The 24,911-nt window shown below is 47.9% G+C and overlaps 1 protein-coding gene across 3 annotated transcripts in view; it reads left to right on the plus strand.

The window, feature by feature from the left end:
• Fcp1 (RNA polymerase II subunit A C-terminal domain phosphatase Fcp1) overlaps positions 1–24,911 on the plus strand; it is an 85,179-nt gene that overhangs the window by 23,612 nt on the left and 36,656 nt on the right. For 2 of the 3 annotated variants that reach the window (XM_077682037.1, XM_077682030.1), the window contains exon 10: positions 23,450–23,524. The exons of the other annotated variant lie outside the window; for it this stretch is intronic. In XM_077682037.1, coding sequence (XP_077538163.1) covers positions 23,450–23,524 — 75 coding nt within the window. The remainder of the gene's footprint in view (positions 1–23,449; positions 23,525–24,911) is intronic. 3 annotated transcript variants of the gene reach the window in all.

Here is a 24,911-nt window from a genome sequence, read left to right on the forward strand (position 1 = left end):
TAGATCGGGGAATGCATGGTTTAGATAATAGGACTGTCAGCACACATTTCCTGGCAGTGATGACAAGCTGACATGAAGCAGCTGAGGCTAGCAGTTGCAGTGGAAGAGCAATATGCAAAAGGAGGAAGAAAGTATGACAAGTGTGTATAATGTGTAGTTAATGGTACCTGTTCAGTGGGGCTGCATGCATTGTGGTGAGGGGTAAAAGGAAATAAAAAATGTAGATAACGAGCACGTAACAAACTACTGTTGGTCACATTGCACAGCAAGTTCCCACAGCCAACCAGAGTACTTTCTCTGTAATGTCGCTACGAGGAACAGAAGTAGTGCTAGCCACATGGCATAATAAGTGCGCACAGTCATTTGGAGCATTGCCTCTGGGACATCTCTGCTGTGAGTACACTTGTCTTCGGCTGGAGTGCATTCTGTGCTGCCTTCCTGCTGGTAACAACCTGGAGTTAGCCACATTGCACTGTCAGAGCCTGTAGTCAGCCAGGGCACTTTTTCTGACATCTCCTTCATGAGATCCCTGCTGGTAGCACACTGATGTTAGCGCCACAGGTGCTCACAGTCATCATGAGCACTTTCTCTGTGACATCTCTGCATAGTGTGGGGCCACATTCCACAAGTGCCTGCAGTCAGCCTTAGCACTTCCTGTGCTGGTGTTCACATTGCACAAGAGCTGGTAGTAATCCGAAGCGGTTTCTCTATAATGTCACCACTGGTAATAAACTAACCTAATAATAAACTAAACTAACTAAACTAAACTAACGATGTGTATAGACAGCCAGAATATTTTTTCTGCACTGTCTCGCTGGTAACAAACAAATGTTATCCACATGTTAACTGGAGCACTTTCTCTGTGCCATCAGTGCTCGTATCAAAATTACGTTTGCCGCGTTGCACTACTATGCCTGCACTCAACTGAAGAGCTTTTTCTGCTACTTCCACCCTGTGACATTTCTCCTCTAGTCTTGGCCACATTGCACAAGTACCTGCAGCTAGCTGGAACGCCTTCACAAGTTTGTGACGTTGCTACTCATAACAAACCAGTGTTTGCCACATTGCATGTACTTGTGCCCGTGCTCAGATGGCGCGCTTCCCTTCTACTTCATTGCTGTGATGTTCTCCCTTGTAAGAAGTAGCCACATTGCACAAGTGTCTACAGTTAGCTGGAATGCCCTCACGAATTTGTGACGTTGCTGCTCGTAAAAATATGTTTGCCACGTTGCATTACTTATGCCCGCACTGAGCTGGAGTGCTTTTTCTACTGCACTTCTTTGCTGTGACATTCTCCCTTGTAACAAGTAGCCACATTGCACAAGTGCCCGCAGTTTGCTGGAATGCTCGTTGTGACGCTGCTGCTTGTAACAAACTAGTCTTTGCCAAATTGCCCTACAAGTTCCCGCACTCAGCCGTGGTGCATTTTTTTGCTGCTTCCGCGCTGGGGTATTCCCCCTCGGAACAAACTAGTCTTGGCCACATTGCACAAGTGCCTGTAGCTAGCTGGAATGCCCTCACAAATTTGTGACGTTGCTGCTCTTAACAAACTAGTGTTTGCCACAATGCATTACTCGTGCCCTCACTCAGCGCGAGTGCTTTCTCTACTGTACTTCCTTGCTGTGATGTTCTTCCTTGTAACAAACTAGTCTTAGCCGCATTGCACTACTGCCTACTGTTAGCCAGAGTACCGGTTGTACTCAGGTGGTACCGTTGGGTGCCTATGTCTGTTAACACTTTCGTGACCGCGCCTATTCCCATCGATAGTATGCTATCGATGAACACAAATTCAAATTTTGGTGCTCTCTGAGCTCTTCTGGACTGCTAACGCCATCCAAATAGTAAAGGAGGAAGTATTTTATCAGTTTCGCTTTTGAATTTAATTTTTCCGCCGCGGGAGGGATTTTTAAATGTCCTTCACCGGCGGGGACACGAGCTCACGTGGTTTGAGTTATGGCGTCGCCGCCACTCGCTGATGCTTCGCGTGAACGGCGAATTCAGCAAAAGTGGGTACTTTGACCGATATTGCATATACATAGTACAGACACTTTGTTCTTTTTACACGCCTGCAGCACCTCTGCACAGTGTTCGCGTGAGGGCAAAGAATCGCCTAAAAACTGTTTCCAAAGCTTAGCACCAGCACCTGGAAAAGGCCTAGCGCATGCGGTCAAGTGTGTAAATATGCATGATAAGCTGAGCAAATAAGGCAAGAATATAACTAGTAGCCATTATTAACCAGCTACAAAAATCAGTCGTGGCCTAGGCTCTTTTTCAATCCTTTCGTGACGAGGCGGAATTCCCCGAAACCGTTCGTCAAGCAAATCGGATCGCTGCCCGACGTTCCCCCAAGGAAGCTTCCGCATTTTTTATGATTTTAGTCTGGTCATTGAAACAGCTGATATGAAATAATCTGGCGGCCAGCTTTGAAATCGAAAGTTAGACCAGTTGGACTGCGCACGGTCACCGGCAGATTGCACACAATGTATGGGAACCAACCCCTCTACTTGAGGTATACCTTTTTCACCGAACGGAACGAGAACAATGCATGCATGGGAATAATAAAGACCGAACTTCACTGAACCCGAGCTCTTTATTACATAAAAAAAAAACTGACAAGGCAGACTAGACTCCGGGTGAACCACTTTGCATATTCGATAGCGCTGTTGTTCAATCTCACGGGAGTCGCGTTTATCGGCAGCGGCCTTATTCTTGACGGTCGAGGGGACTGTCTGCTTAGACAGGCCTCTACTTCTGGCGATTTCAGCCTGTTTTTCCTCATGTTCGACAGCGTTAATTATGCTTAACCCTTTGAGGGTCACGGCCGTACATGTACGGCATCGGCAAACACTTTCAAAATGGTCAATTACGTACATGTACGGCATCGCTTGTATCTTTAAAAAGCGCCTTTTTCGCCAACTTCTCTTGCTTGCATGTGCTGCCACACTTCGGAAATACGTCAAATTTTTTTCTTGCGCCGATGGCTCTTTTTATTTTTTTATGATTTACTTCAGCGGCGCACCGGGTATTGCTTGCGCATCTGCTAACGAGGGGGCGCGTTGGGTATCGCCCACCGAGTAGCCGGGCACTTCTCGCTTCTTGCGCCTGCTACAGACCAAGGTCGCCTGAGAAACTGATGAAGCTCTTTTCTCGGTTTTTTTGTATTTCATGAGCGGTGCGCCGTCCATCGCTCCCGCATCCGGCCGCGCGTGCCGGCGCGCACCGGCGGGCGTGCAGCGGCTGGTTTCGTTATCATCCTCCGGGCGCTTCCCGCTTTTTGCGCCCGCGAAACTGATGTCTATCTGATTTTGAACTCAAAAGGTGCCGGCTTGTTACTCTCTCATTTATATTTTGAATTTTTCTTGTGTAACGCCATAATAAACCACATGTAACAACATAAAGGATTTTTTTTGTCACTTTACGGTCACCCAAAAAAATGTTTGATTATTTTTTCCCGATATAGATTCGTCCGTAGAATTTAAATCAGCAATAAAAAAAATCGACCCTGGGGGGATGCATTTGGCGAAAAAATTCGACCCTCAAAGGGTTAATTTATCTGACAGTGAAATCAGCTACCCTGCCGCTCATACCGCTGGTCGCACACACCCACACACACACACACACACACAAAAAAAAACAAGTCAAGGCCACTGAAACTGGCTTGGCTTGGCTGCGTCAATGACACGACTGCCAACACTTGCCAGACAGAACAGTTTTTTTGCCAAACTAAACAAAAGAAAAAGCATATCCGGTGCCGGCCGCGCGGAAATACGCTATAAACATTCAGTCTAAACAATTTTCGCCTAACATTTAGTCTGTTGTAGCTGATAATCTACTCCAACCAGGTCCGTTATGAGCGGAGTGGACTCCATTTAAAAGGCATGGGGACCAAACAAACCAACAGAAATGGTCTGTTGTAACTGGAAGCCCGTTGATGCCAGATCCACTGTAACGAGCGTAGACTGTAATATGGTCGTAAAAACCTGCTCAGAACTCGTGTTTTAATTCAGTATTTGGAAGCAAACTATGCCATGTTTAACTGCTATGGCAACTCCATGATCATGCCAATTTGCATCATTCGTTACCATACATAGCACTCGCAGTTAAAAATTGAATTAAGTGATGAATAAATTGGAATTGAATACCATGACATCACATCTGTACAGCCGTTCAGTGTCCAGAATAGAAATGGTAAAAATAACTGCAAAGCAAGTTATAATGTGTGTTTTCTAAAACCTACTGCAGTTTGTATGCCACCGAGGAATAAATGGTTACCATAGTGAGTTTCACTATGCCAATTAACCAAAAAGTACGCCTAACTGAAATTTGAAAAGAATGCTATTTTACTATCCCACCTATTGGGTCACTACTATGATGGCATCCTGCAGCGCTTTTAGATACAGTTGAATCCCTCTACAATGAAATTGACGGGATGTGAAAAAAATTTTGTTGAAGCAGAAATTCGTTGAGACGAAATCTGCCCCAACACACCAAGGAAGTGCGAGAAAAATAGCCCGTATATATCCGCATCATTAACAGCATAATGCAATGTTTAGAAAAAGGAGCAACTATCAATTACGTCCTGACAATCAGTTACATTGTTATTTGGATAACAAACGTACCAATGGTTATGTTTTTTACCTGCACATAAAAAGCGCGTTACGCGGGGGGAGGGGGGGGGGGAAGAAATGCAGTCGCGAAACATATTGCTGTACAACAAGACGTATCTACCGAAGATAGCTGCTAGGCGGTCGGAAGACCCCTCGCGCTTGTGGCAGGAGCATTATCCTCTGACTGGGCACGGCGACAACTGACCTTGGCAGGCAAGCCGTGCACATTTGCATTTATTGCGACTGTGCACTTGTGTGACTAAGAGAATGACGTGGGTTCAAGGCTAAACACGAAAGCGTTATTTTAGCTTTACTTTGAAGAATTGTAGAAGGAAAACTGCAATGACAGGTGCTCACAACACATACATGACAGCGCCGCACCAGCAGCAGAGCACATTTGTGCGATGTCAACTGGATATAAATCGGGTGTAGCTCTAGCTTGGCGAACCAGGTCTGCACCTCTTGTAAAGACGGTCAGCCACATCATTATCACCGGCAAACGGTGGTGTCCATCTATTAGGGCCCTATTCTTGACTGCACAAATTCATGGTGAATGCGCCATGTTTTTTGCGTAAGCGAAACGTAAGCAATCAGTGACGTATCCATGTGTAGCTATAACGACTTGCAGTGTAATTTGACGCTTAGCTCATAGATCTCACAACCAAGCTATAAAATATTGCGCATAAAAGATGTAAAAACACTTGCCATGAAGCTGGCAAGGGAAACATTTGTTCAGATTAAAATTGGCGTGAACATTACAAGGTGATCGTTGATCCAAAAGCGAGCAGAAGGCAGATGTTGAGTTACACATCCCACAATCTTTTAACCGTACCTATTTATTTCTTTTAATCGCTTTTAGTAACATAGTTGAGCTCTCTGCTTCAATGCAGGCTTTGTTGTGTTATCACCTCCCCACACGGAGCACCTTGAGTAATCTTGGTGACGGTATTGGCGACATCACGGACCCCGAGCCCTCATACTCGCGCTGTAATCTATCGTGGCTAGGAGTTTTATGGTGAAGGGCAGAAACCACAAATGGTGACCATCGGAGCCCAGGTCAAGCACCGGTGGATGGGCTCCCTGTCTGTTTACCAAGCAAGGAGCTCCGGGACCTCTCTCGGTATCAGGGTAACCCGAGTGAAGAAAGTACCCCCGTCCCCTGCTATTATACTATGCTACATGGTATTGTCTAAACCCCCCCCCCCTCCCCCTTCAACGTGATTGGTCCCTGAAAAGGGGCCGCACCGAAGTATCTTTTCCCCCTTGCCATCCAGGATCCTTAAAGGAGTGCTGACACGAAAATTTTGTTACACTTTTATTGCTTTTATCGATGCTTAATGGCCTGGCGAACCTGAAACAGCACTTCAAATACTTCAGCGCGCGATAGTTAATTACATTGAACGGCCTGAAAATCGTTTGTTTCAAATTCCCGCGCTTTCATCCCGAACGGCGCATATGACAGACTCCCTGCCTGACCTCACCGCTTTGTGCGGATGTCACCGGCGCCCGCTTGAGAGGGTGTTGCGCCCCCTCGCCGCTCGTGGGGCCGCGTGCATGAAGTGACGTCAACGAGCTTTTAAGTGTAAGCGACCCTGAACCTGCGTCCACCGGCGATGTCCGCGCACGTGGAGATGGGCGCGCGCAGCCTGGCTGCTGACATGGCACATACCCACGTGGGGGATTGGCCAGGAATCTCCTCGTCTTCCTTGGCAACGGGGGGAGATGGGCGCGCGCTGCCTGGCCGCTGACATGGCACATACCCACGTGGGGGATTGGCCAAGAATCGGGCGTGAGAAGGGCTAATGCACCCGCTTAAAGGAGTACTGACACGAAATTTCAAAGCTGAGATCCGCTCTAGCAATCAAGTACAACGACAACACAAATAGGTGTCTGTGAATAAATGCATCTTTCTTTCTTTGTAGTTGTGTGTGTGTGTGTGTGATCTCTCTTTCGCGAACATTACCGAACCGCGCAAATTCAACTCGTGCATTCGCACTTTCACATTCTTCCCCTCGGGGAAATGCGGGGAATTTTTTTGACAAGCGCTGCCGCGTCACTTCTTTTGGCTCTCCCTGGATGATGTCGCGCTGATCTCCATTTGCTGAGTGCCGCTCCGCGCGCTGCTCCTTCGGCGCGATAAATGAGATCCAATTAAACTATGTTCTTCGCGTCGCAGGCCGCTCATATTTCATCCAGGGTATTCTGTTGAGTGAAGGAAGCAAACTGTGCAATAATATTAATGCCGAAAATTGGCGTCAGTGCTCCTTTAACCTTTCCTGTACCGGATAATTATTCTCGATTTCTTGTCATGGAATCCCTCAGTCCAGCCCACCCTCTTGCATCGCAGTCAGTCTTCTTGATCGCAAAATATCTTGAAGCCATAATTGGAAAATTGTATAAGGCCAAAAAACAAAGGACTGGTGAAGTCCTCATCGAGGTAAATGACAAGCAGCAGTCCACAAAGCTTCTAGCTCAAACTAGGCTGGCTGATCTGGACATCAGGGTCACACCCCGTTGGAGCCTCAACAGCTCGCAGGGTGTGATATCCGAGCCAGATCTGCTGAACGAAACGGATGCGGATCTCCTTGCGGGCTTGGAGGACCAGGGCGTCACTGCCGTGAGACGCATCACCATCGGCAGAGATGACAAGGAGATTCCCACCAAGCACATTGTCTTGACTTTTGACCGCTCAGCACTTCCACAACATATAAATGCAGGCTTTATCCGGTGCTCCATCCGTCCCTACATCCCGAACCCACGGCGCTGTTTTAAGTGCCAGCGGTTCGGGCACGGTACAAACTCTTGCTGTGGCCGAACAACCTGTGCAAAATGCGCGGCACAAGATCATCCGAGTGACAATTGTCCATCCGACACCCTCACTTGTGTGAACTGCCGTGGGCCGCATGCGGCGTACTCCTGCCAATGTGAAAAACTTCAACTGGAGAAAAATATAATAAACATCAAGGTAACCAAGAACAGCTCCTTCCCAGAGGCGCGAAAGAGGTTCGCCTCTTCCCTCTGGGTAAGTATGCCGACGCAGCTCGCCAGGGGGAGTGGCATCTGGTTTCCACAGGGACCCAGTTCAATGAGTCTGATCTGGTCCCGCCCGCCCAACCCGTTACCACACCGCCTGCTAAGGCAGCAGAGGTTGTGGTGCCAACCGCTTCCATCGGTACCGATGCCGCTCCCGCCTCTGCCTCCTCCTCCTCCAGTGCGTTGGAGGGTGCCGAGGGGATGGACACAGGGGGTCCCACATCGGATCCTACCACTGCCGCACCGCCCTTGCCACCTGTGGCGCTCCGGACGCCCTTGGCGGTGGCGGCTCAAGCAAAGGGCACCCCAAAGAGTGCCAAGTCCAGGGGGCCCTGTCTGTTGGGCACCCCCCTGACATCTGACGAGGAGATGGATGTGGGGCCGTTTCTGCCTGCAACGCAGCCCGAGGGGCCTCCGACTTCCAAGCCAACAGAAAGGCCCAAAAAGCCCAATCCCAGAATAACATCCCCGAAAGACAACACATGAACACACACACACACACACTCCAGTCATCCTTAAACGTAAATATTGGGAACAGAAAACATTCAGTGGAATTGCAGAGGCCTCCTTAAAAATCTTGACGATGTTTACGAGATGCTACATGCTAATCGGCCAGGCGTCATGTGTCGCCAAGGAACACACCTCAATTCCAAACAAACAAATTTTTTAAATAGGTACAGTGCTCACGGATTGAAACGCGACACGGCGAGCGCATGGCTGCCGGAACATGCAGCGCCGCCCGTGGACGCCCGTGGAAGCTAGGTGTTGCATTGTGGTATACCGCGAGGATGAGAGCGTGTTGACCGTAGGCTTACTGCTTCCGGTTGCCAATGAGCGGGGCTGTGGTTCCCCGCAGCGACAGTGGGGCGCTGCGAGCCTGGAGCACTGGAACGCGTTTGTGCGCCGACGGTAGGTATCCCGGCTGTGGCAGCCGATTTCGCGACTTCGTGTGAGCGCGCTCTTGTTACGCGTGCCCTTGCAATGCGGCACAGTAATGCTCATGTAATGCACAGTCACCCTCATCTGAATAAAAGTAAATTCTGTGCGAAGGAACAGCAAACATTATTCCAGGATGCAAACTAAATAAAAGGAAAGACGCCTTTGCAGGCACGTTCGCGTGTGGTGCAGTGCGTTAGTACTTCGTCGGCTCTCCTCTTTTTTTTTAGTTTATATCATGGAATAAAGTTGGCTGTTCCTTCGTTCAGACGCTCGTTTTATTCAGATAAGCGTGACCGTGCCTTACATGCACATTATCTGTGTTGCATCGTAAGGGCACGCGTAAGAAGAGCGCCCGAGCAGACGATGTCGCTAAATTGGCTGCACGGATCGCCGGGCGGCTATCACCGGCGCACAAACGCGCTCCAGGCTCGCAGCGCACCGCTGTCGCTGCGGGGAACCACAGCCCCGCTTATTGGCTACCGAAAGCAGCAAGCCTACAGTTAAAACGCTCTCACCCTCGTGGTATACCACAATGCAACACCTAGCTTTCACGGACGTCCACGGGCGGCGCTGCATGTACTGCAGGCCACGCGCTCGCAGTGTCGCGTTTCAATCCGTGAGCGCTGTACATGGTATTCAGAAAGGACAGGGTTGGCTGCACACACTCTTCGGGTGATGTGGCCATTGTCGCCCGGAAATCATTAACATGCCAGCCCCTCTCTTTGAACTCTGTCCTTGAGGCTGTAGCCATCCACACGATATTTAAAGGGACACTGAAGTGAATTTGTCAAGCTCCCGTTTTTGCTTGCACTGTGTAGACTGGCTCAAATTAGCACACTTTTCATCGTTTATCCGGTTGACAAATCGGTAATTATTTTACAAAGCGCGAAAGAAGAAAAACTACCATGCGCGGTTTGCGGCGGCCGCACAAACTAAGCTGTGACGTTGGGAGGAGGGGGCGCCGTGATTGGACGATGCCCAAGGTTAGCAATCAAACAAGTTTCGGTTTCGGTCTGTAAAACAACATGTTTGACATTCGATGGCGTCGTTGGATGGGCATTCTCAATATCCCAGTTATCGTAGTACCGCGCTTCTGCCATGTTGTCGGCTGTAAAATGCATAAGATAAGCCTCCCAGGACGGCTTGGAATCGTAGCATTCACTATCTGAGGCCTACGCAGTGCATGAACGCCCTCCGCGTCCCCGCAGACGCTCAAATGTATGCGCTTTTCCCCCATATTTGGAGCTTGCCTCGCCCATGCCTGTATCGTAAAAAGCGTGTTCGCACCAGGCCAAGGGTCTGTTGATTCTGGCCTGTGCCCACTGCCCGCAAGCAGTCGGTGCTTATGGCAACAGCACGCCAATGAGCACTCGCTAGCGCGGCAGTGCCAGCCTGTGCGAGTTCTGTGGACTAGTTGGTGGAGCAATGAACGTTGCGGCCCAAAAAAAGGTGAACTCAGTATAGAAAACATCGGCGAAAAACAAAAAAGTGAACTCATAAAAAAAAAAAAAGCATGTACCCGCGGCGATTCGAACTTGTGAATGGCAAAACACTTGCGATGACATACCTAGCACCCCAGACAACTAGGCCACAGGCGGCCGCTGGCGGCGATGGAAAAGATAAGGTATATAATGTATAACCAGTTTACACTTTTATTTAGTTTTAGTATTTCAAGCAGCTTAGGTGACTATTTGTTGTATTGCGCTCGTGCAGTAAGCGTCCCCCGAGTTTCCACAATAGCTCACGTCTAGCAATTGCATTTTGTAGACGGGAAAGCGTTCGCAGATGTGTAGTCGTGCTGCTGACCGCTCTGCTTGTTCGCCCAGCGCAAAAAAGTGCTTCCCGCACCCTAGTTTTACGCTGTACGGTAAAAATATCAGTTGATTTTATTTCCTTAGTACCTATATTGACTTCGCTCACTCTTCTCCCCCTTCAAGAGGCCTTATATTTTCCTACTGGCGTACCAGTCAGCGAAGCGTCGCATGTGCGCTTGTGCAGCGCTTGTGTGAAGCGACCTTGACTTGGAGCTAGATACAGTGTACAAACTAACGAAGTAAATAAAGGTGCATTCTTCCATTCCCAAACGTGTTGTGGCTTAGTTTCAACTGATTGAGCGAATTGCGACGACCCGTTGGCGGCCGGCGGACTAAACGGTGGGCCGACTGACGCGGTCGCGGAAGGTCGGCGAGCCGTGCAGTAGCGCAGCCAATTGTCAGCTCCTCTCCTGCTGTCGCACGCGAAAACGCCACAGAAAATGGGCGAGCGCAAAGAGAGGAGGACAGCATTTTCGAATTGATTTTTCTACTAAATAAATTTGCGTAAACGCGCACAGAGTGGTCGAAACAGGGCCCAGGGACTCCGGACTACAGTTTGCGCTCGTAATCCCACATTGTTTACAGATCACTTCAGTGTCTCTTTAATAGGTTGATAACGGTATGCTCCATCTACATCGCCCCTGACTTCCATCTTTTCAGCTCTGATTTCGAGGGCCTTGTAGGTCAGCTACCCGAGCCCTTCATTCTCATAGGCGACCTCAATGCACATAATCCACTCTGGGGCTCTTCCCACATGGATGCCCGTGGTCGCCTCATTGAGAAATTTTTAACATCTTCAGGAGCATGCCTATTTAACAAAAACTAGCCCACATACCATAGTATTGGACACAACACTTACTCACACCTCGACTTTGCTATTGGCTCTGCAGTACTCTTTCCATCTCTTGAGTGGGACGTTGGCACTAACCCATATGGCAGCGACCACATCCCAACCACATTAGCACACATAGGTAATGGCCCAAACAGTTCCCCTTCCCATAAAAGGTTCAATGAAGCTCGAGCTAACTGGAGTACATTTACAGAAACATCCAGACTACATCACACATCCATTACACACCTACACGGGGAAGAAGCTGCCCAACTATTTACGGCACATATTCTCGACACTGCCGAAAAGTCCATTCCCTAGGTGTCCGGTGCCCCGCGCAACCCCAGGAGGCCCTGGTGGAACGAGGACTGCAGGCAAGCCCGGGAGGCTCAGAACAAGGCATGGGGTGTCCTTCGTCGGTACCCCACGTCGGATAATTTTGTCTCCTTTAAATGGGCAAGAGCACTTGGGAAGCGCGTGCGCCATGAGGAAAACAGGGAGAGTTGGCGCACCTTTCTCACATCCATAAATGCATACACTGATACTCACAAAGTCTGGGCACACACACGAAAACTCAAAGGACAACAAACACACAGCCTGCCCCTGGTTAGTACAACAGGGGACACACTGGAAGACCTGGCTAACACACTCGCACAACACTTTCAACATGTGTCCAGTTCAGCACACTACACCAACACTTTCATGAAACACAAAACATCCTGTGAGAAGAAGTCCATGCGAGATAATAAGTCCACCTCCTCTTACAACACCCCTTTTCACTTCATGAGCTGAAGGTTGCACTCAGTACTTGTAAGCCTTCAGCTCCAGGTGGAGACAACATTACTTACACTATGATACAACACTTACATGCAGACACACTTGAAACACTCATTCACCTCTACAACAAAATATTCTTTTGGGGCGCCTTCCGTGGTCTTGGAGGGAGGCCATCGTAATGGCGTTTTTGAAGGAGGGGAAGGACCCTTCCTCTCCCGCAAGTTACTGTCCCATTGCACTGACAAGTTGCCTGTGTAAGCTCTTCGAGAAGATGGTAAACAGGAGACTGGTGTACTTTCTTGAGTACAATGGCCTTCTCAAGAGGTGCCAGGCAGTCTTCAGAGCGGGACGATTCACCAACGATCAACTAGTTGCATTGGAGTCGTATGTCGAAGATGCTTTCCTCCACAAGCAGTATTGTATGACAGTATTCTTTGACCTGGAAAAAGCATATGACACTGCGTGGCGGTACGGCATTCTCAGCGACCTGAAGTCCTTTGGCATGTCGGGTAATATGATAAACACGCTTGCCAGTTACTTGTCCGGAAGAACCTTTCGTGTAAGGGTGGGAAGTGCACTCTCTAAGGTTCATGTGCAGGAAAATGGCATGCCGCAAGGCAGAGTTTTGAGTTGCACTTTGTTTCTTGTGAAAATGAATTCACTCAGAAAGGCATTGCCACCATCATTTTCCTGTTCAATCTATGTAGACGACATACAATTATCCTTTAAGTCTTGTAACCTGTCTATCTGCGAGCGCCAAGTCCAGCTTGGTGTTAACAAGCTAGCTGCCTGGGCAGATAGCAATGGTTTTTAAGGGGAGACGCGGGTCTTGGAATCCCGAAATTTGGTCAAAAAATCGATTTTTAGAAATCGCCATTTTCGGAAAGTAGAGCTATTTTTCTACGGGTTAGCAAAATATCCAGACCCAGGAGTACGTATTTGAGCCATAATATCAATTTATAGCACCGACGCCCGCTAAAATCGGCCAAGATTCGACGCGAAAATAGCATTTTTTCGACGACTCGCCCCTCGGGTTCTACATGCGCCACGGCTTCCATCTTGGTCTCATTCGAAAGCGCGTCTTTTCGTTTTCAATTCCCCGCCAGAACCACTCCGTTTCGTCCGTTGGTTGCGAGTAAAACCGGGGTAGAAAAGAGCCGGATCGCGCCGCCTAATTGGTTACTGACTGCACGTGACCGCAGGGCGCAACCTCATTGGCTGGGCGCCGTGGGTCGTCTGCTCGGCACTCTCATCACAGGGCAACGGCTCATGTATTCGTCTATGCGAGGACCGGCAAAAGCCCCGCATGGCGTAAAAATAAAGTAAAGATGCCTATCGATAACCGAAAGGAAGAACAGGCATTATTAAAAGCGCCTGAAATACGATTTTCTGCTCCTGTGACGACGACTTATCGCGAGAACGGCGCCGAGACGGAGGTAGGCTTAGCGCCCGCGCGGGCTGCCGAGACGGTAGCGTAGCGATATGATTACGCCTGCGGGGGCACTAAGGTGCGTCTATCTTTCGATCAGCAGCAAATAGAAAGAAAAGAAATGATAAAGTGGAGGATGCCGCATGCCAACGTCGCAAGGGAACTGTGTTCATTCTGTTATCAACGATGCTGCGGCGGTTCGGCCCGCACTCCAGCGCGCGCTTCCTCGTCGGCAGGTTACCATATAGATGAGCGATTTGAGAATTATAAATGTTCGCACTGTGCACAATGTACGTTGGTGACGTGATATACGAGTAGATTAAACCGAAAACGTGGTTATCCCACTAGCCAAGCACATGCACGTTACAGAACAGTGGCGGGCATTCCGTTACCAGCCCCTTCGCTGCAACTCACTTCACGCGATGCAAATCCGATTTGATTGCTACAAATGAAGCAGTAACATAACAAAATAGCGTTTACAACTGTGGTGCACGCTCGGCACCTCAGCCCTAGTCGCCAAAGAGAGACGGCGCGATGCCAACAGCATAAAAAGTGAAGCAACGTTCTGGCTTTGCTTTTGTTCAGTTTTTCTGCCAGGTGCCATCTGAAGACAGAGGATTTCATAATTTTCCCACCAACTGATTTCAGCAAACTTGGTATGCTCGTGTTGAGCGAAACGCGAGCTACATTCTAGAACCTTTCTTTTTTTCATATGCTCAATAGATAAAACTGTCACTTGTAGTAAAACTTCAACTGCGATTTTCTCAGCTTCCCTTTTTTTGCATATGTGCCTAGCCTTACAGGGGTTTTGAGGTAGTTTTTTTCAAAGGATTTCTACAAGTGTTATACCGTTGAATTCGGGATAAAATGAACTGCATGCTGAAGCTATTTTAATTGGCTCATTTTGCCTCAAATAAATGTTATGAGTAATAATTAGAGTTCATTAAGTTTTCAGAAAACTGTACTTGGCATAATTAGATTAATTCTATCCAATCAACTATCTTTACAGGAATATAAATAGCTTCAGCATGCATGGCAGGTCTTAAGCTACACATCCATACCATTTATTTTTAAAAAAATTGAATAAAAAGTTCCTTAAAGGCCCGTAAGAAATTACTTAATTAGGCTCCAGTGTTTTCTTTATAACTCAAAAAATAATTCTACCACTTGAAAACTAATTACATATTTGAAATGAGGAAGACAAAACACATATGCACAGTGATTTTCATTATCACAGACCAATTAATAAAAAAGTTCATTTCAAGACCCACGTCTCCCCTTAATGTAATCCAGGAAAGTGTACTTGTGTTTTGTTTTCGGAAAGGCGTGGCATTCGGCCGGATCCAGACATCAAACTCAATGGTGTCTTGATTCCAGTCAGAAATGAACACAAGTTCCTAGGTGTAGTCCTTGACGAAAAGCTCACATTCATCCCACATATCAAGCAACTGAGACATAAATGCTTGAAGGCTATGACTATACTCAAGGTTCTCTCACATACTTCATATGGTGCTGACAAACAACAATCTCCACCCTGTATTATGCGACACATCTTTTGCACATATAGAGAAAAACCGAGTGCCCACATGTGCAATCCTGCAGCACTTCTTGTATCTGCAGCAAAAATACCAGTGTGCTGAATTTTATACTGATGCCTCCAAAACGGCCACTTCTGTGTCATGCGCTGCGCATGGACCCGGCCTTAATGTCAGTAGAACTCTGAATAGTAATACATACTAGTATCTTTACGGCAGAGGCCTAAGGCAGAGGGGTTCTCAAGCATGTTGGTCCCAGGGAACCGTGTTAAGTTCCGTTAAGTGCCAAGGAATCCCCCCCCCCCCCCCCCCCCTCCCGCCATTTTTCATTCCGTTCATGCTACATTAACGTGCAATAAATTCAAAAGCAAGCAAGGGTATCGTTTTTTTTGCCGTCGACTTTACGCGAATGCGTACGCTAGCGGCACCTATCTCCAAACAGGAGAAATGCGCGTGGGGGTAATATAAGGCCGAGATTCAAGTGCAATAGTTTAACCATGTGGCCCGTTTTCGGAGTCTGGCTGGCTACAAGCTGCTGGCGAGATTTATTGCGCAGCTCGCGCATTTCTGTTATGCGCCGAGATGTGCTTACAGACACTCAGGCGTGAGTAATGGAGGTTCCTTAGATCGATCGCACCTCAAGTTCACCACATAATACTTTGCGACTGTGGAACCAGGGAAAATTTATCAGTGGCTCGCGGAACCCTGAGGAGGGGCCTGCGGAACCCCTAGGTTCCGCGGAACCCACTTTGAGAAACCATGGCCTATGGTATACTTCTTGTTGCTAATCGTATCCTTCAAAGTCATAGTCCGAAATCCATTATCTGTACAGATTCCCTAAGTGTTGTGCGTGCATTGTCACCAAAGCCTTCCAAAAACCATGTACTCAATCTTGTCTTCAATGCCATTATGTCTGTTTATGCCCACAAATTTGAACTGGTTCTTTGCTGGGTCCCTGGCCACTGTGGTATAGCCAGGAATGAAGCCGCGGATCAAATGGCTGCTGCAGCTACACTCTTGAATAGAGTAGACATAACAACATTACCCTATACCGACATCAAGCCACACATCAGACAAGTTCGCAAAAAATGGCAAACACACTGGAGTGCACAGACAGACAACAAGTTACACGTAATAAAGCCACACTTGGGACAATATCGCCTTTGCTAGATTACGGAGGGCGCGCACATGCAACACACTCCTACCTGCTCACTGGATCTCCAAGACCTCTGTTTAGCAGGTGTGGAGACGGCCTATCCGTGATCCACATCCTCGTACAATGCAAGGCATTAAAAGCAACACGACACAGACACTTCTCACAAGTATACAGACAACACATTCCACTACACCCATCGTACTTTTTAGGAAATGACCCCCATAATTACCCACAAGCGTACTTTTAAGTTTCTTAGCGATGTCCAGTTTTTACACCTCATCACTTACCATGCATGTTAACACCATGGCCCTTTACACCAGTCATCTACATTGTCTTTTATGTCATTTCACGTATATTTTTAGTTAAATGTTTTACATTTGCTATCACTTCGTCCTCATAAAATAAATTTTCCTTGGCGCTCTTTGCCCTTAGCCGGCCTTGCGCCATAAAAACCCAATCATCATCATCACCACCACCATCACCGTCCCGGCGGCTATCACCGCCGCAACGCTATCGTCTGCTGCTATGTTTCAAGATTGTGGTGTGGTCACAGAAAAAGACGGCCGTGACGATCGGTTGTATGACGCGGTAAAGGAAAGCTGTACAGCTTCCTCAGAAACTTTGCAGTTGAAGAACCCGGTGGTGGTCCCGGGTTCGAATCCTGGACCAGGACGAATTTTTTCTTTAACTGCGAAGTTTCTGAGGATGAGCCAGTAAATGCTTGGTTCGTTGCTTCTTGCTTCAATGCGCCGATGTTGTGGCGTGTAGAAGACTTCCGATGGTCTGCGTTGGTGCCTGATGGTGACGGCACTGATGACACGACGACGTTGAGAGTTGTTGAGGGTTTTAAAACTGTATATTTACACGGAAGACATGTACAGGATATTTACTGACTGAAGTAGACAGAGTAAGAAATAAAGTGGGTTCCTAGGTCAGCTAAGACTTTGTGCCCGCGGCACCCCCCGTCAGCGACGGACCCTGACTTAAGGCTACCCAAGTGGTGAGATCCTCCCTAGCCTGACCTGGCTAGCCCGGCAATACGCTGGCCGTGCATAGCACATTAAAACCCTGAGGATTCGACCCCGAGACCTCGTGTCTCGTGGTTTTAATGGGTTACTTAGGCCCCACCCCCGATACACAGGCCAATCGGTATCTCCTGGGCACCTGATAGGATGGATTAGTAAATCCGGGCCTAAACCACGGTGGGCAACGCCCCCCGTAACCCTCAAACACTGGTCACTCTCTCTCTCTCCAGAAAAAAAAGGAAAGGATCAAAAGCAAACCAAACAAACACGATAAACACTCAAAAACCCGCGAAAACACGTGCAAGCGCCAGGCACACGCTTCCACGAACGCGTTCTGCATCGCCTGTTCCCACGCATCTCGTCCGAGACAGGACAGCTACTCAAGGCAGCTGAAACCCATAAACATCCGTCTTAACGACCCGGCGCGTCCCCAAGATTCTCCGCCGTTGACAGGCGATGCCCCGTTAATTGGACCGTGGGCCAGAAACAGCGCGTAGGGACAAACGGACACGGCGGCCGGCTCAGGCGTCGCCTCTGCCGCGCCCATCCCGGGCCGCAACGTGCGCACCCTCGCACGCCTACACTCCGCGCGCGCACTGGCCAACAAAAGGAAAGCTATCGCCATAAATCGGCCACTGTCTAACCACAGTTGACAGCTCCAGCTCCCCGTCTCCAGCCGCTCGCCGGACCAAATGGTTTTACAACCTGCTAATGGCTAAACGCACGTGCAGGCGGCCCCCGAAGCATCCGACCCACGCTTTCCCACGCTCGTACTGTGCTTTGCAACACACTGTTCAAAACAACGTCGCAGCCCAGCTGAGGCTCAAGACAATTCGTCTCCGCGCAGTCGGCATGATCCAAAGGCCGGTCACTTTTAGCAAGGTGACTGCTATAAAGCCCTTCATGCGCCCTTCAGGGAACCGCCGCTTCCCACGTGTTCGACCTTGCAGCGTCGCTGACGCCTGGAACCCTTACAGAGCCGTGCGGCTGCATTGAGGTGGATGTCAAATTTTCCTTTGCAGAAACTTACTCCACCTTTTGGATTTCCTCTAAATCTGGTCGATTAACCCCTGTCCATTAGTTCAAGTTGTTGATCAATTCGCTCTTGCACTACAAATGGCTAGCCTCGTGGTTAGCTCAGTTGGTAGAGCGACTGCTCCGGTTAAACGGTGGTCCCGAGTTCGAATCCTGGACCAGGACGAATTTTTCTTCAATTGCGAAGTTTCTGAGGAAGCTGTACAGCTGCATTGAGGTGGATGTCAAAATTTTTTTCGCAGAAACTTACTCTACCTTGGGTATTTCCCTTAAATCTGGTCGATTTCCACTGATTACGTCATGTCTTCTCAACCAATCACAGAGAGGGCGTGACGTAAGACAGGCCTACATTGTAACGTCTGCTGCATTTCGTGTAGTTTCTGGTTGCAGGCCATGGAATACAGTGTAGACCGCTTATAACGTATGTCGCGGGAGCCGCAAAAATCCGCACTATAACCAAAACACACGCGAATTCAACCACATCGCCACCTATCTCTCAAGTCAACCTATATTTATCATCACTCAAACGCACAGCACTTAAAAACGAAGGCACGGTCTATATTTCGTATTATTTTTCACATCAGCCGCTGCTGCAGGGCAAAAGCGCAGTCTCACAAACGGCGAGCGCGGCTTTAACTTCCGTTGTGTTTGTTTTGAAAGACCATGGCTGCGTTTTTAGCGTCTATGAACAGACGCCGCAAGACGTGATAAAAACGCCCGCGGGATTTATTTTTTTTTTTTTACCCCACCTTGCCGAAGGCGGCAGCTTATCAGCGCAACGTACTGGTGGTGGAAATCTTCGGCTTCGCACGGCTCGAATGTTCGGAAAGGGAAAGAGCGGTGGCTTATCTGCAACAACGTTCTAAAGCGTGAACCGCGTGGTAGATTTGGTATCGCGAAAACGTGCAGTGCACGCCAGCGCGGATACAACTGGCGTTGTGTGGGCGGCGCGGTAAGAGGCGGCAACATGGCGTCGGCACTGGCCATGAAGCGGTGCAGGCAGTTCCAGTAAGTTCCAGCGACCGCTTCTAACCGATCGCTGAAATGCCGCACGGGGCGCAAGCAAAGATGCTCATGCAAGAAAAGAGCTAATAATGTGGGCGAAAAGTGGAATATAAACTGCCATCCACGCTGCTTGTGAAAGCGCCCATCAAAAAGTACCGCGGTGGTAAGCCTAAACATCTCTGGCGCGGCTAGCCGGCTCGGAGCGGAGCGCTTCGAATCTCCCGCCATTAGGTACGCGTCTCCCCATTGGTGCAAGTCGTCAGGCTCCTCCCACTGCCACGCGAAGAAGCCACCGCGAGCGCGGAATCGCCGACACGAGCACGAAAAAAAAAAAAAAAAAAAAAAAACAAAAAAAACTTGCGCGCAACGCCGATGTGCACGATTCGTGCGCGAAAACGGACCATGCGGTTCACGATAAATAAAATCAACTTGCCGCGCGCGGATGGGGAGTCTGTCGCTATCTTCCGAGGTGCATCAAGCAAGGACAGTTGTGGTTATCAGGTACGCACGAACTAAAGGGTGCCTATTTTTTTTTCTTTGGGTGTCTACGTTAGAGGAGGGGCAAGGGGTGCACGCTGCATCAGATGGCCGATTTCATCCTTTCTTTTTCTTTTGCTACCCTAAAATGATGCCTCAGCTGCGCCGGTCGATCAGCAGACCCGCCGAAAAACCGCACTATAAACGGTATTGTGCTTCGGCCAGCCGCATCTTAAGCGGTATGCTTATGCATTGAGTTCTATGGGAGGCAAACCGGTGGTTGCAAAAACCCGCGTTATATCCGGTCCCGCACTATAAGCGGTTACGTTATAAATGGTCTACACTGTACATGCTTTCAGTAGAGAGAAATAAGGCAAACTTTAGAACTGGTGCCCCTAAACGTCATGAAACGTCAAAATTACAAAAACACACACAATCGCTTTGTGAACTGGTAGGATGTGGTCAAAACTGAAAGCCAATTAGAAAAGACTTCTGGCAAATTCACAGTTCACGGTGAATTTAGTTGGCCATTAGTTTGTTTTTGTTTATGGGTGGTGGTGTGGGCGCACGGCACACGTTTTCGGTGAAACTAAGCGCCCTGAAAGGGACATGAGGTGACGTCCTGCCTTCATTTATTGAGGAGGGCCGAGCGGTTAGCAGAAGGTGAACTGCGGCGGAGACGGATGAGCCGTGGCGCCGGTGGTGATCCTGCGTGGCAGAGTGCGGGCGTGGTGCTGTCGGCTCAGTGTCCGGATTTCAACTGCCGGCCCTCCTCAATAAATAATTCATAATTGGCGACCAGGAGAATGAGCCTGCACCACAGTTCAAGGCATTCACGGCAACCATCTCGGCGGCATCACCAACGCTACGTCAGCGTTGCGATCACGCCCTAGGACACGTCAGCCATGGCTTTACCACGCCGGTCTGGATTCCGAAGCTCATCTGTCCAGCGGCCCAACCTCACGCTTCTGGGACTACAGGAGTTCTACGAGAAAGATCCTCCGCGTCTCAACACCGCGAGCCAACTGGAGGGGGAGTAGGTGTAGCAGCTCAGCCACGGCAGCCGCGGGAGCTCGCGCTGCCAGAGCAGTGCACCGCGTGACTACAGATCCTGTTCCGAGCCACGAGGCACGAGTCACGCGGCTGGCAGGTGGAATCGAGATACGGAGCCGCAGAACCGTGCTCGCACTCTGCCACGCAGGATCACCACCGGCGCCATGGCTCGCCCATCTTTGCCGCAGTTCGCATTTTGCTGATCGCTCGGCATGTCACAATAAATGAAGGCAGGACGTCTCCTCACATCCACTTCATAATTTTCAACTGCCAGCCGCGTGACTTGTGCCTCGTGTCTCACGGCGATCTGCAGTCACGCGGTGCACTGCTCTGGCGGCGCAAGCTCCCTTGGCTGCAGCGACCGAGCTGCTACAGCCCTGAATGTATATAATTTACATATAGCTGGTGTTATGCTTATTTTATTGTAAAATAAATGTTTAAACCCATCCCTAACGAGCAAAAATTTCGTTGAAGCAAAAGCAAGCCAGGCGAATGGTTCATCGTGGCGAGGACTGGCTAGCTGATGGGGAATTGGAAATATTTTGTTGAAGCGGAGTTCGTTGTAGCGGGGCTTGGCTCTGTACACAGTCTCCGCAGCAACGCGTGACCCCATTTGATTGCCACCACGTGGCGGCACACTCGACGCGTTTAGCTTTCAGAACGTGGCCTGTCGTGTCAAAGTGCACATTGGGGGGAGTTTGAGCATGGGCAGCATTTTTGCTCACACGTGCATTGTGCTTCCGAAATTCCCGTGGCTCTGATTTGGGAGCTTACGTACTGTGCTACTTTGCTACTTTTAGTGTTGTATTGCGTATTCGGCCCACCACATCAGCTTGTACACAAATTTTCCCATTTCAGGCACGTAAGTATCTACATTTCAAGCCTGCCACATCAGCTTAAATTTTGAAATTCTAGACCAACCCTCTCCGAAACAATCCCTTTCGCGTTATGTTTATGGCTGAATGATACATTGCAAAGAAGCACCCTACTGACATAAATTCTTGCCCTATGAAGCACTTAGTGTTAAAAATTAAATGAAATACGACTTGCTGTTCAAGCTAGCATTTTAAAATTTAGAAAAGTAACCGCACGTATCTTATGTGAGTTATGTATGATTGCTTTGTTTCCGTTATTAACACTGTTTGAATTGGGGGCACTCCATCTGAGCACTTATTAGCACTTATTCTCCACCTGAGGTCTGCGACTTCGCAAACTGTACCTGTGACCTTGATGTCCCTCTGAGGCATGGTATTCATGCACTTGTCAGTCATCAGTTGTATACCTGGCATGCTGCACTAGCACTTGTTCATCAGCATGCTGGACTAACAGGGTAAAACATTCAGCGATCATTTGTGTGCTTTTTTCAAGCAATTTTCACAGTCTGCTGCATTAGGCTTCGCCAGTGTTGCATTGCGTACTCAGCTGACTGCATTTTCCAGGTCACATCTGCCTAAATTTCAAAATTCTGGCACATCCTGCTTGCGAATCATGCCGTTTGTGTTCTGTTCGCCGAGCATTTGCTGTTGCAAGGCTTCGGCGTCGGAAAAAAAGTGAGTCCTAACGGGCGTGGTATGTGGCGAAGCTCAGAAGTTTGCTTGTCGTGCCACAGAGCCAACTGTTATTGCTCTGTCATTCATAGATTTATAATATTCGAACACTTCGAATACATTGAATGGTAAAACTGCACTGTGAATTGAATCTAGCTGTAAGTCCTGTCTATTACGTGTCATGATTCACAAAATGTAAAATGTCCTGCCAGGAAAAAATAAAAAATGCTCCTTAATTGTTCATAACATTCTCAGGGTCAGAATTATTTGGTTATGCAAACAAAAACAAATTAATTCATTTATTGGGCATTGTAATGTTAATAAACCATGGCTTAACAATGCTTCAGAATGGGATTCATGCGAGAATCGATATCGCGAAATATGCTGGAAAATGGTTTGGTTCTTTGGATGTTTTAGGAATGACTGAATATAAGACCTCTTCTTCTGAAAGCAACTTTGTGAGCATGATCAAGACAATGTGTGCATGTGAGCATGATGATGTGAGGCAGTGTGAGCGTGATCAAGGCTGCGCAGGCATTGAGTGGTAGAATATGATTTTTGAATGAATGGTACTCAGAAATTTTAGAACTCGCAGCACGAAAAACAAGTACGAGATGCCCAGGCACTGACCTCTTCCCTGTGCATCTCGTCCTCCCCCTTGTCTTTGTTTGTTGCGCTATGAATTCAAGAGTATGGAAAACCAACTTGCCCAAGCACCATAGTTGTCACAGGACATGTTTCAGTGGCGAGGTAATATGGAAGACTAATATTTTAATACGCAATACTTTGCGATACGTTCATACCCAGAACAAAAGAAATGTGTTGAGTTATTCTGAAAAATGTCGAAGGGTGGAATTACTTTTGGGGGGCAGGTACCAGCACAGTGTAACGAAAATTTGTCTAATTTTTGTTTGTTTACTTAGAATGCATTTCTGTTTGTTCTTTGTGTTATCCAATTACTGATATTTCCACTTCACTACTAAAGGCCTGCAATGTTGTCTCCTTTTCTAGATTGACTAAGGAGTGTAATTAGGGCAGTTGCATGCTTCTAGACCTTTTACTTCAAAATTTATTCATGCCAAAGTTTATGGTTGTGGAATAGGCATTGAAATTTAAGGCCTTTTTTTTTTTTTTTCGAATTTTAAAATTCGACCTAGAAACGTAAAACATTCCTTATTGCACTCCTAGATTCACCGGAATTATGGCTGCATAAACCTTTCTCAGCTTTCTCTGGAAACTTTTCGAGCCCTGCATCAACATAGAGTGAGTATTTGAAACTAGCTGCAACAGTTAACCTCAATATAACAGTCGTAAAACACGGCAGTTTACTTTGTTGCATTTAAATTCTGCACCTAGCACGCAGAAACATTACCGTTATACTTGCCAGTTGTAAGGACTCATTCAGAAGACCCTTTATTTTGTCTGAATTTAATCTGTGACCTTATTTTGCGTTTGTTTCCTTGATAAGCACGTTCTCGCACTGCGATTGGTGGTAATATTTGTTTTGATTTTAGTCAAATTGCATTCTCATACAAGTAGTGAGATTTGAAAAGGCAAACACCATAGCTGTTGCGCCTTTTTGCTGTTGTCTATTTGCATATGGCAGCCAGTGCCAAAGTTTGAGGTTGCAGGCGCATTTAGCTATGTGACCTGCCTGGCTGTCACGTCAACAAACAATGCACAATTTTCCATCAAACAAAAGTTGAAACAGCTTTCAGAAATGTGATCCGTGTGGTGTTTCTTTGGCATGAAGAGGCCATCCGAAAATTTTAAGTGGCCTGATGCTTTCTTTAGCTCATATCCCTAACTTCTCTCCATAATGCTTTGCAAATATGCCCCTTAAACGGGCTGTGAGTAACCTTGTAGTGGTCGTGTCTTTTTACCTGATGTCCAACCGGGTAGGTAACTTGTCACCTTTCACCAATAAACTCAACCAGTATTTTTCACATATGGTGATAAAACTGGTAGCAATGATGCTCAAAACCCTTTTTTGCTATCACTTGATGCTGGCTAGTTAAACTTTCACTTATAGCATCATAAAAGTATCTTTATGTCGGCATGCTACAAAAGAGGTTTCTATTATGTAGAAGTGGGAGGTGACAGAGGGGCACAAGTGGACTCCTTAATTAAAGGGGCCATAAAAAACGACTGCATTGTCCCGAGAACAGTGATACCAATATTAATGCAAACTTTAAACATATAATGGAGATAGTCAGCAAATCACATGAAGCAGTGGCGGCTCCCAAGCCACTTTCTGGCAACTTTTATATGTCACAGAGTTTCGTTTGTTCGATTGGTGGCAGCTAACTGAAACCATCGCCAAGAAACCCGATTGGGCGATTGTATGGGAGCCTTTAGTTCTGTTTGATCATATCACTTGAATGCAAACATTCAGGGGACACACGGGTAATTATGTTTTTAGTGCTGGCCAAATTTACAGAACTCCTGCCCATATCACGTCACTGTAGTGCAAAATTTGACAACTTTGCAGTGCTTCTTGGGCTTTTGGGTGAAAGAAACGTCTTTCGTGGCTGGAATGCATCTGAGTGAGGTACTGAAGGTCATCATACTTATACGTAAAACTGCGCATACGGACGGGACAAGGAAAAGAAGAGACATGACGCAGTTGCGCAGGATGCAAAACTGCACA

This window comes from Haemaphysalis longicornis, unplaced genomic scaffold (genome assembly GCF_048455015.1).
Source record: "Haemaphysalis longicornis isolate Haplotype H1 unplaced genomic scaffold, Haemaphysalis longicornis Haplotype H1 scaffold_1, whole genome shotgun sequence".
Taxonomy (NCBI): Eukaryota; Metazoa; Arthropoda; class Arachnida; order Ixodida; family Ixodidae; genus Haemaphysalis; species Haemaphysalis longicornis.